The 11,903-nt window shown below is 41.9% G+C and overlaps 2 protein-coding genes across 3 annotated transcripts in view; one reads left to right on the top strand and one right to left on the bottom strand.

Annotated features, from left to right (window-relative positions):
• The window catches only part of LOC102197968 (glutaminase kidney isoform, mitochondrial-like), a 36,581-nt gene extending 25,582 nt beyond the window's left edge, over window positions 1-10,999 (bottom strand). For both annotated transcript variants that reach the window (XM_005736818.1, XM_005736819.1), the window contains exons 1-5: window positions 10,529-10,999; window positions 3,520-3,616; window positions 3,145-3,266; window positions 1,339-1,468; window positions 11-90 (exon numbers count right to left, since the gene is read on the bottom strand). In XM_005736818.1, the coding sequence (XP_005736875.1) occupies window positions 11-90; window positions 1,339-1,468; window positions 3,145-3,266; window positions 3,520-3,616; window positions 10,529-10,842 (743 nt within the window). In that variant the 5' untranslated portion in view covers window positions 10,843-10,999. The remainder of the gene's footprint in view (window positions 1-10; window positions 91-1,338; window positions 1,469-3,144; window positions 3,267-3,519; window positions 3,617-10,528) is intronic.
• A 774-nt stretch (window positions 11,000-11,773) lies between these two features.
• fkbp7 (FKBP prolyl isomerase 7) overlaps window positions 11,774-11,903 on the top strand; it is a 9,256-nt gene continuing 9,126 nt past the window's right edge. The window contains exon 1 of the mRNA XM_005736907.1: window positions 11,774-11,880. Within this exon, the coding sequence (XP_005736964.1) occupies window positions 11,774-11,880 (107 nt within the window). The remainder of the gene's footprint in view (window positions 11,881-11,903) is intronic.

The raw sequence follows: 11,903 nt of genomic DNA, 5'->3' as shown, positions 1-11,903 counted from the left end.
AGCGTCTCACCTCTGCCCGTCCACCGTGCACAGAGAAACCGCCCACAGGTCGGGGCTGAACTTGGCCAGCTGAGGAATGTAGTCTGCAACCTGAAAGAGAGGGCAGGCAGGTGAGAGAGGAGGCAGGTCACCTTACACTGCTGACGTCTGCCGAGGCTCAGGCTTCAGCACACAGCACACACACAGAGCTGGTAATACACAATAACAAACCTCAGAAGGAAGAATCCACCCTCGGTCATTCAAAATAAGTTAAATTAGGACAACATGCTAATTTACCTTCAGCTACCATCATGACAGTGGCTCACTTCCTGCACTCTTATTATTCAGACTAACAAGGCCCCTTTTAAAAACAGTTTCATATTAAACACGGCAAACACCTGTAGTTTCTGTGAGTTAAAAGCTCTAAAGAGTCCGTTTTAAATAGTTCTTTCTACTCTTGGCTTAAATGTTTCAGGTTAGCACAGAAGCCCAATATAAGATATATAAGGATCGCTTTAAACTAATAATCATGCAAAACTGCTCTAGAAGAGTCCAGGAATAAAAACATGAGCTGGAAACATCAGATCAGATTCTTATCAAATAAAAAGAAAGTCTTCATCTGGTCTAGCAGAGCACCAGTTTGGCTTAGAAGCTGCCATTTTTCTACAGAGAAGACTTTTACAAACAGGAAAACACAGCTAGGGAAGCAGCGACTGAAATTGTGAATTGATACTGATGTTTAAATTTAGGATGATATTTTATTTAAGTCTTTCTTTTGTTAGTGATTATTTCCTCTTTGTTCAAAGGAACAAGGAACGGGTCATTTATCTGATGTGACACCTTATAAATACAGACCACTATAACCTGGGCTGAGTCTGTATTTCTGATAGATGGATGTTTGCAAACTGACTAAACACAGCCACTAATTTCGCCTCTGCTTTTTTAAAAATTGTTTTAGTTCAACAGGTCAAACATCCTCCCTCCTACAACCCTGCTGGAGTAAACAGCCCTCTATTAGATTGTTAGTTTTCCGTTTAATTTAGGGATATTAGCCGATATTTCTCCTTTTTATGACTTTGCTGACTTTGTTTTGAATGCCTGAACGTTTTCACAGCGAGCGCCAAACAGATGACGCAAACAGAAATATGCTGCCAGTGAAAATCCTGCACTCTTCTGCGAAAGTGACAGCTAGCTCACAGTGGCCTCAAAGATCCCTTTAACTCGTCTGAGGGCAGATTTTTCCCTCCGAGGCTCGACTGATCCAAACTTTCGACTGCACCTGAGAAGAGACTGATGGTAATGGCTAAATTATAACCATGATGCAGAGAGAAAGAAAAATCCATGGATCTAAGGACACACCTGCCCTCCAGTGAGATTTTTGGCATTCTCATACAGCTCATCAATATGGGAGGTGAAGGACTGGAAGTCTGGGATGACGAACTTCTTGCGGAAGGCCTGAGTGAGCAGGACAATGTTGCTCTGGACACACCTGATGAATAAATCACAGAAAGCATGCTAAAACATCGGGACTGCATGCAACTGGAGGTAAAGTTTGCAACCCTGAAGTCTGACAAACTTTTGTGACGTGTTTGATGAAGAAGCTTCATCAGAACCGTTTGATCAGCAGCTCATTTTGTCCTGGAAGGAGCCTGATCCAACATGAGCGCACACACTGATGAATGAGAGATTTCACACACTGTAAAACCATGAAGGAAGTAACCAAAGCTAAGCAGCAGCGCCAGCTGGGATGGATCAGTTTAACTGACAACTATGTTTGAATCAAACCCCCAAATCTTATAAACGAGGGCTGTTCCATACATCGCACGTTTTGTGTGTTAGTGACGTGACTTCAGGAGATGAGTTTGAGGTGAGGAGGAAGAGGACAACATTTTATTAAGATGCTGGCGGTGTTATGTTTCCTTTGTGCTTTTGTTTCTTTGGTGAATGGGACCCCTTCCCCAACAACACATAGTTAAGATGCTTCATATCTTGAGTCTGAAAGTGCAGGCAGAAATTAAAGAGCTATACGAGCACATGAACGCCTACGACCTCTCTCCTCCTCCACCTTGATGTACTTCCCAGCCACTGAATTTAAATATAGTGGAGGAACATGGCGGCTTCCACAAACCACAAACCCATTCCTATATTTTTAATGGATTAAATGTAAGTTTATGAAACACATCAATTTGTTGGAAGACATAATTTGCACATTAATACATATCTGTATATATTTATACTATGAGTACTTAAAAAAATACTAACTCTGTCCCTTTAAAAAGCTCAACCCAAAATAAACTGTCCCTGATAGAAAATATTTTCACTTTCACTATGTGACAATGTTGTGTAGCACCTGACGAGTTACAGGGTTAAGTTATTTCAGTTATTGTTAAGCAGTTATTTTTTACTTTTACTTAAAATTTCCAGGGAAAACACTGCCTGTGCTACTTTTGTGCTCACATTTTACTTGTGCTGTGTCACTGTTATTGCTGCTCCTGGCGCCTTCTTTCAATATATTCCTACTTTGAAGTAGGTAATATGTCATCGGTGACAGTAGCTCACTCGAGAATGAGAATGAAAAACTCCCTTGTTTTTCTAATGCTGCTTGCAAGCATGAAGAAAATGTTCAGTAATTTCTGGCTGACAATTAGAAAGACCAAAAAACAGTCACAATTTCACATTCTGTTCACTTTGGGTTACAAATCAAGCGCACCACCTTATTTACAGCGGTGTGCTTTCACCCCTCCTGAAAGCCGGAGAAAACTTAATTTTCACTCATGCTACAATGAAATGAAGGCTTTCACTCACTGCAGCAAATTATTGCTAAATATGTTAATTTTAAGGAAATCCTTTTAAAAAAAAAAAAAAAGAAGAAAAACGAATGCTTTAAAGTGAGTAACTGATAGCGTTAAATAACTGATCGAGCAGCCCTTGTGAATGAAAAGCTAAACTAATTCTGCACAATCAACTGCCTACTTCACACTTGATGAATATATTTTTGTACTCATATAATAAGGAAATTCAAATACTTGAATTTGCTTATTAATAACACATGACCATCAACATGTGCTGAATTCTTTTTGAGGCTGCTGTCAGTGCAGTTTCCTTGAAAAAATGAAGAAAAAGGTGGAGATAAAAAATAAATAACACCATAACAAGCAGCCTCACTTCTTGAAAAGGTGCCTGTCCAGTGTAACGCCATCTGAAGTCTTCTTTAGAGTTTCTTTCAGTGTTTCCATGCACTCCTTCAGTCGGGGATCTCCGGAACGAAGCCCCGTGGCTTTCAGTGCCTAAAATTAATTAAACAAAGAAGTTTTTGGTGAATATTTTCACATTTTTAACACAGAAGTCAAAACTGTTTGGATGAAATATTCACATGAATACTAGGAGTGAAAAATGTCAGTTTACAGCCAACCAGCAGGTTTCTAGTTTCTATGTTTTAATTTATTTATTTCAATTAAGTAACATGTCTCCTAACACCCAGTTGCAGTGCACCATAATAACTCTGAATGTATGTGACCAAGCAGAATCTGAAGGACTTACTGTGAGAAATTTGTGAGCAGGAATCGTCTCTTGACCTTCGGCCACTGTGTAGAAAAGCAAATCCTCCAAACTCGGGAGAATCCCTGCGTTTCTTCTCCTGGGATAGAAAGAAAAGACAGAAAGGAGGCAATGATTAAGTCCCCAAAGCAGTATCGCCACCTAAAAGCACTTTACACACAAGCTCTGATATAAAGTAACTGCAGCCTCTCAGGGTCGTTGACACACAGCAGAATCGCCCTTTAACACAAACCACACTAGTATTCTCACTTTTCAAGCCAGTGTAAACACAGAGCTTATCTTTGGCTGTTGATACAGCCATTTACACATTAGTGACGGATCTAATAGAAATAAGCAGGCCAAGCGTTAGTGACAAAAGGTGTGTGTGTTTGTTTATACAGTAAATCTGAAAAACGGCTTTACTCTTTATAAAACGCCACATTACTGAGTCTATCCTTTTATAGATGTAAATGAAACAGCAATGATGATGATTCATGAGGAGATGAGATGACAGATGTACTATAATGATGGACAGATGGACATTGCGGCGTGCAGCTCGGATCTCAGCTGACCCTTCTCACCCTGGACACAGTCTGTTTGACCTGCTCCCCTCAGGCAGGAGGCTACGGTCCATTCGCACCAGAACCTCTCGCCATAAGAACAGTTTCTTCCCCTCTGCTGTCGGACACATGAACAATAACCATATGACTGTCCCCGCCACAAACACATGACCCTACGCTGTGTCACTGCATCATTACATGCTTGGCACTGATCACCACCTGCACTCATGTATATATCATGTATATATCTATCCACTTAGCACTTTAATTCTTATTCTTATTTTATATTTTTATGACAGTATGTTGCACTGAAGCACCGCAGCAATTTCCTAATGTTGTAAACCTGCTCAACATCTGGCAATAAACCCTTTCTGATTCTGATTCTGATAAACAATATGACTGTTTGTATCAGAGACAAAGTTTAAATTGATAATTCCGGCGCCGTCTCGGATGGCAGCCTGTCTAACATGCTCTCTACAGTTGAAAATTACTTTCCTATTTTGGCGGCTCAGGTCGTTTAATGTTTGTAGGAAAATGTTGACAATGTTCTATCACTCTGTGGTAGAGAGTGTTGTGTTCTTTGCAGCTGTGCTGGGGCAGTGGGGTGAAGACAGCCGATGCCAACAGGCTGAACAAACTGATTAAAAAGGCTGGTTCTGTCCTGGGTGTCAGACTGGAGAACCTAGAGGAGGTGTCCGAGAGGAGAATGCTAAAAAGGCTTCTTTGTATCATGGACAACCCCTCCCACCCCATGCACGCCTCCATGATGGATCATCGGAGCACACGCAGCAAAAGACTCATTGCCCTGAAATGCAGAACTGACGGCCACAGAAAATCCTTTGTACCGGAGGCAATAAAATTATACAACTCTTCCTCACTCTGTAGGTGATTTTCCTGAAGATTAATAACAAGCTATTCTGTTCCCATTCAGACCGTGCAATATCACCCAACAGTTTTTTCATTGAATGTTTGTTTCATCTCCCCATCATATGCTGCTACTCTTGTATCTATTTGCACAAAACTATGTCACTTTTACAATCACCTGCACTGATAGCTAAGCTATTTATTTTTCAGGATATAGTTATACTGTTACTTGCTACAGTTATTCGATATTATATTTTGCACTATCCTAATGCATATTACTGTATACTTGTATTCTATTGTACATATTGTATATCTTATTACTCTGTTCCTGTCTCTCTTGCTGCATTGTGCATGTGTATGACAAAAGAATTTCCCTCGGGATAAATTAAGTTCTTCTTATCTTATCTTAAATGGTTTTGGAAGGAAGAGAAGACGCGCTTTAGAGGAATATTTGGTACAGCTCAATCCAATAGAGCATATTTGGGATGCGATGGAATGGCAGACTGACATCATGAATCTGCAGCAACATTGCTCAGCAAAATTCCTGAGCAATGTTTCCAGCAACTTGTTGAATTTGTGCTGTGATCTTGTGAAATTATATCTGAGGGCAAAAGTGGGCAAATCCAGTTTTAACAAGGTGCATCTAATAAACTGTCTGGTGAGTTTGTCCTTGTGTGTATGTGGTGCCATATTCTGGTGCAATGGTTAAGTCCATGCACATTTATACTTTTTCCTTATTCACTGAATTGAGTGAATGCATTAAACAGTGTACACTGTCTCCATTTAAATAATGTTGCAATAGAAGTATCTATAATTACATAAACCCCCAAACTACGTGACCGCTGCACACAGGTTTGGTGGTGACCTAAATTCCAGGAATTCTCCCGTCTTTGGTCCCGTCCAGCCCTCGGAGGCTCTTGGATTAATAAAACCAACACTGTGGCTCGTTCACACGCCAGGATGACACCGCAGCAGAAGAGTAAAGTTAGCTCGGCACAGAGAAGCATTCAAACATCTGGATTTTTTTCAAGACACCAACAAATTTAACCTGGAAATAAATAAATGAGCCACCAAAACTTTGCACTGCACAGACTAGATTTAGCTCTGCCAACAGCCACATCACCATTTAAAATCCCAGGATTCACCCTGCGCTCCTCCCTGCCTTCCTGTCATCTCTTCCTGTTCTCCACAGAGTAAACACTCCACATTCAGCCGAGGTAACGACAGCCAAACGTGTGCAAACACACCCAGATCGACTGAAATGCCGTCAGTCGGGCATGCATGATTCAAGAGATTTATTGACCCGACATCTGCCTCTGCACGCGCAGCAACAATAAGAACAGCACACAGTCGAAAGGAAACTTGCATGCGATATGCATCTAAGATAAAGTCTCCACTCTGACATGTGCTAATCTGAGGCACTCTTAAGCACAACCTGCCCTCTGATGTGTTTCACGCTGCTGAGCAGTCATTCAGACTCTGTGGAGGAGGGGTTTGCACTGAGATCTTTCTGCTCTGAAACTTGCAGCAGCCACATGGCGGCATTTTGTGCAGAGCCGGCAGAAAACACGAGGGCGGCTTCATGTAATTAAACTCCACACATCAGTGTGGGTTCATTAGTCATGATGAGGCCCATTTAACTTTTGAATTCATTCATTTATCAAAACTAATAAATCTCCACTTGGGATTCTCAAGTCATCTACCAGAGCATCCATCACAGAAGAGGTTTAAACAGGATGTGACCACAGACTGGACATCGACATGGATCTAGCCACTGTTACGCCGCTCATTGGTTTCTCGTGTTCAATATACATCACAGCATCTAAATATCGCTGTTGGCATAAATGATCCCTTATACACCTTTTTACTAGCTAAAGGTGTCCTGAACCATTATCCTGAGGCGATTAATTCAAATTCAGAATGAAGAGGGTGTTCATGGTCATCAAAAATAGGCTGGGCTTTCCTTAAAACAGCCTGATGATGCAGCTTAACCAATGAAATTTGTTGTCAACCAGTAATTTTTCCAGCAGCTCTAACAATCCTGTTCAGTTTGTTCTTAATTCCCCCAGTCAGGTTACCATACCAGACTGAATTATTGAACATAAGGATGCTTTCAATCAAGCTCACATAACTGACACAAGCCTCTCAACTTTATCTTTAAGAGCTGATATCACTGATAATGCTAATCAATAAAGGAGGAAGCAGTTACTTCTACCTAAACCTGCTTCTGGATGTTTTAAGTCATCTTAGATCATGAGTTTAAAATTCTGGTTGTACCATATTTAACTCTTTGTTTCGTGCAGATTTCCATTGTCATTTGGTGGTGTGTATTTGTATTTGTGTACAACTGCAGTAAAGCTAAATCCTTCCCACAGAGAAACCTGTCAAATAGTACTACATAGTAACCTCCACAGAGAGCATCAGGACTTCTGCTGTAAACACTTCAACATTGGGAGTCTGTAGGGACTGATTTACTGCTGGAGCCTCAAGTGGACATCAGAGGAACTGCAGTGCTGGCTGCACATGCAGGAGTCTCAGGTTTGTTTGGATAGCAACCACCTGAAGTCTCTGTTCATACACTTTTCCAAGTACTTCAGGTTCACCTTGTAGTTTAAAGCAGCAGGAAGGAGATAAAGGCTGAATCTTTACTTTACTCAAAGCTAACTTAAGCAGAAAAACTGACAGCAGTGTCAAGCCCTATTGAAACCCTTGGACTGGTCCACAGATGACTGAATGAACAAGCCCCATTTCACAGAGTCCGGTGGTTTAAGTGCCCGAGTCTTACAGTTGTCAGCAGCAAACATGAGCTGAACTAAATGAGCAAATCCACCAGACGGTGTTTAACCAGTAGATGGGTAAGGGCTGAATACTGCCTTGAACACCTTGTTTGTCTGCATTTGTCCCTGTAAAAATCCTCACGGACAGATGGCTCAGTCCATCTGCAGTTGGATGACTGCTCACCAGTGCATGCAAGAGCTTCCTGGAAACAAGAGCTGAAGAGTAGTCTTCTTTCTGTGCTCTGCTTCATCAGGAGTGCTTTAGCAATGACGGCTGCCCTCTGGACACCCAGTCACACAAGAGTAGACACACCATAGTGCTCATATATCTGCCAACATCAAAAATCAGGGTAACACCTAACCAGACCTCCGGTAGATGCAATTAATATTTAACCCATTGTTTTACATGGATGCTGCCATCACGTGAAGCTTCTGCAGCTACAGGCTCAGATCAGGCAGCTGCTGGCCATCTACTTTTAGACAGTTTGACTTGTTTTGCTTCATTTCGTGGCTTCATTTCACTGAGGGCGGGGCTTACGGATGCAGCCGAAGGACTGGTGGAGCAGACTGGTTCAATTTCAGTTTTCTATTGACAGGAATAAAAGAGGTTTCAGAGAAAAGTGTGCGATTACAGGACTTTTTAAGATGTGCAACTGCAGCCTGACGTAGCTTTTCCTCCTTACCTCACTGGCTGAATATTCGTGGGTATGCAACCCTGCTGTACTCATGCAAATAACAGAAGGAGAAATCCTGCTTCACCTTCGGTGTGAACGCACCCGTGCCAAATATTTAATAACTGTATATAATGATGATTTCATCTGTAATGTCTCAGTCATGCAGTAATGCTGTGATATACTGTAAAACCTTATCACTACCAAATAATTATATTTTTTTGCTTTATTTATTAATCACACTGTTTTAATAAACATATCACACTTGATTTCATAGAAAATACTGAGATAGTCTCTGTCACATACTGACATCAAGTCTAAAAATATCCACATCTCAGCCACTCTTCATGTGATGACAGCTTGGTTTGACCAGCTACTCCAGGAAACACATCAGCCTGTGTTAGATACGGGTTCCCTGATGGGTTTCCTGCAGTAGCTGTACCTACTCTTATCTAAAGCACGGAGAAACAAAGACTACAAGCTAGAGCAATAACTGCATGTTGTGTTGCTTTCATTAAGCTTCATTATTTCAGACAGGAAACCTGCTGACCCTGAGGGATTATGTGAAGAGTGTCTTGGGAGTGCAACATGTGCATTAGCAAAGCAAAAACCAATATCGTACATCTCTGTGGTGACGCCACCCTGTCCATGTGAGTCTTCATTTCGAGGTCAGGAAATATCTCATGAATTTTTTCCAGCTCGCTGCAAAAGGAACGACGTGGCTGCAGGCAGGCAGCTGGAGGCTGCCACAGATGTGGATTTAACCCCCCAAAAAAGACTCAGTCATTAGGATTTCATTTTTTATCTGATGACAGCTGCAGGGCTGCTACTTAGTAGGAAAACTTGTGAATTTTTACCAAAGACACCAAAAATTCCTGCATTTCTCATCAGTTTGTAAATTGTGGCATTGGTATTGTGTAAGGTCAAACATATGGCAACACAAGGAAGTCCAAACTAGTGAAAACTGCAGAGACGTCATTAGTAATTCCAATTTTTAAACAAAATATTTCTTTTGTACTTTATTTGAGGTGAAATATGTTTAAACTTTACAGTATTTCCCATCTTTACATGACTAAAATGACCTTTTCTTCTTTCCTAAAATACTCAGAAGTGAAGACTTTGTGCCCTATTAGAGTCACACACATCTTAAAATCATAATGCAGATCTAATTTTTAAATGATACGGTTTTATTTCTACTTGATATAGTCCGCTAAAACTAGGCCCATCAACTGAAAAAAATTGGCAGGACTATTGTAATGCGTCATTAACTGGATGTGGATAAATATAAACAGCATAATGTGTCCTTCATTCAATGCTGTAATGGTTTTATGTTAAAATACATGTTTTGTTGTTCTTGTTGTTTTGTTTTCTACAGGGAGTTGATCGAGTCTGTTAAGTTCAACATAAATAACCTGTGGAGCAGCAGCAGCAGCAACGCTCCAAATGTGACCTCCTTAGTGAAGGTCACAGTAGAAACCACTAGAACCTGCTCTGCTTCCTCCCCAGCACAGCAGCACTCCTTGTCACAGCGAGCGAAACTAAAATAAAAACACGTGCATGTGGATGATCGTAGCTCAGTGAGAAGCTGAACCCGGTCTCCTGAAGCCTCGGTGTGGACCTTTTTACCCTCTGCTTCACGGCCTGCTGCTGTTTCACTTTCACAACTGTTGGCCCCCGCTGAGTATTATCTCCTCTGGGGCAGGCAGCTAACAGGACAACACTTACAGATTGGCGTGGTCAACTCAAAATCCCGGTAGAGCGGAAGTGCCCTGATGCGGAGTATTTGAGGACGTGAACATTTTTTATCGCCACCTTTAACGAAGCCGGTGGAGCGAACACGTCGCACATGGCCCGAGAGCCACTGATGTCCCACACAGGCTACAAGCTAGCTTATTTTTTATTTATTACGGTTTATTTAAAATGTCTTAAATGAAGGGTTAAACCTGTAAAAATCACATTTAAAAAATAAGTAAACATTTACATTTTAAATAAAGGGACATTTAATGCGGTCATTAAAAAGTGTTCGCGTCGGTTAGCGGTCGCAGCATCCGATCGCGTCACGCACAGACGCCAGATGCGACGTCATGGCATGGCAGCGGGCAACCCGGAGATCTTCTAGAAGGATTTTACTGAAACCTACTTGTCGCTGTCCGCTTCGCCAGCGGCTCCATCCTTCTTCAGCTGCTCCTCTACCTCCTCGGCTTCGGTTTTCACGCAGTAGGAGCGGAGAGAGGCGGCGCGGGGCGCGGTGCGGAGAGCCGGGCGGTGCGCGGCGGCATTGAGGAGCTTCAGAGGAGCAGATGTGGCTCTGGCATCAACGGAGGTGGCGCCGAGGCAGCAGAAGCAGCGGGAGCCTGTCGGCAACCAGGTCTTCTCTCGGTAGACGGGAAAGGGACGCTTGAGGGTGGCTTCAAACAACTCCTTCAGCACTGTCGAGGACCTAAAATGTAACATCTCAATCCTGTCGGGCAATGAGAGAGAAATTCGTGATTCCTAATAAATCCGAGAGAATCTGCGAGGCTTCTGAATAGCGATTCGAAGCAAGTTGTCTGTCCGAGCGGCGATGACTCACAGACACCGGCTTCCACAAGTATATAGAGCGGAACAGCCACGCCCCATAGCTTTTTATTGGTGGAAATACAGTTAAGTAATTATGACGTACCCTATCAATTCTTCTTCTGTGTTTTTTTTAAAACTGCACCATCGGATATATGACCTATCAATATATGACTAAGTTTTTACAACATGTTTACAGAGAAAAGGTGGCTTAATTACGCTGCTTTTACCGGGTTTATTAGAATGTTATTAGATTCATTCATTCCTTATTATTCCGTATCATTATCATTATTATTATTATTGTTGGTGATGGTGGTTTTGTAGTTGTTATTATCATTAAAGGAGACTTGGTGGTTGAATGAAAAAGTACAAGAGAGAATTCGAAGGAAAAGGTGTATAATGAGTTGTATGTGAGGCTGGACGCTAAGGAGCGAGAAAAGGATTTGTATTGATTGGCAGGGCATATGAAGCTGGAGAGGACGTGCAGCAGGTTGGGGTAATTAATCCTAACAAAAATCTACTAATGAGTGACGAGAGTGTGCTGAGATGATGGAAGGAGTACTTTGGAAGGAGTGAATGAAGAAAATGAGAGAGGAAGACAGTTTGTGAATCAGGAAGTGCAGAAGATTAGTGAGGAGGATGTGAGGGCAGCTTAGCAGAGGATGAAGAGTGGAAAGGTAGCTGGTCCAGATGACATATCTGTGGAGGTTTGAAGGTGTCCAGGAGAGAGGGAAGTTGACTTACAGATGGATAAAGTTGATGACATGAGGGCAGCTTAGAAGAGGATCAAGTATTTCCCATGAAGTTATGGGAAATAGTTATTCAAGCTATGTTAATAAGAAGGTTGAGTATCTGCAAGCAGCAGTATGACTTCATGCAGAAAAAAGACCTCTACAGACGTGAGGCAAAGAAGTATGTGAGCGTGGAGCACGACAAGTATGAGGACAGTGATGTTAAAG

The sequence above is a fragment of the Pundamilia nyererei genome, unplaced genomic scaffold (genome assembly GCF_000239375.1).
Source record: "Pundamilia nyererei isolate P.nyererei 1_Seehausen unplaced genomic scaffold, PunNye1.0 scaffold00071, whole genome shotgun sequence".
NCBI classification, from domain to species: domain Eukaryota; kingdom Metazoa; phylum Chordata; class Actinopteri; order Cichliformes; family Cichlidae; genus Pundamilia; species Pundamilia nyererei.
This window is presented reverse-complemented; position numbering and strand designations above follow the sequence as displayed.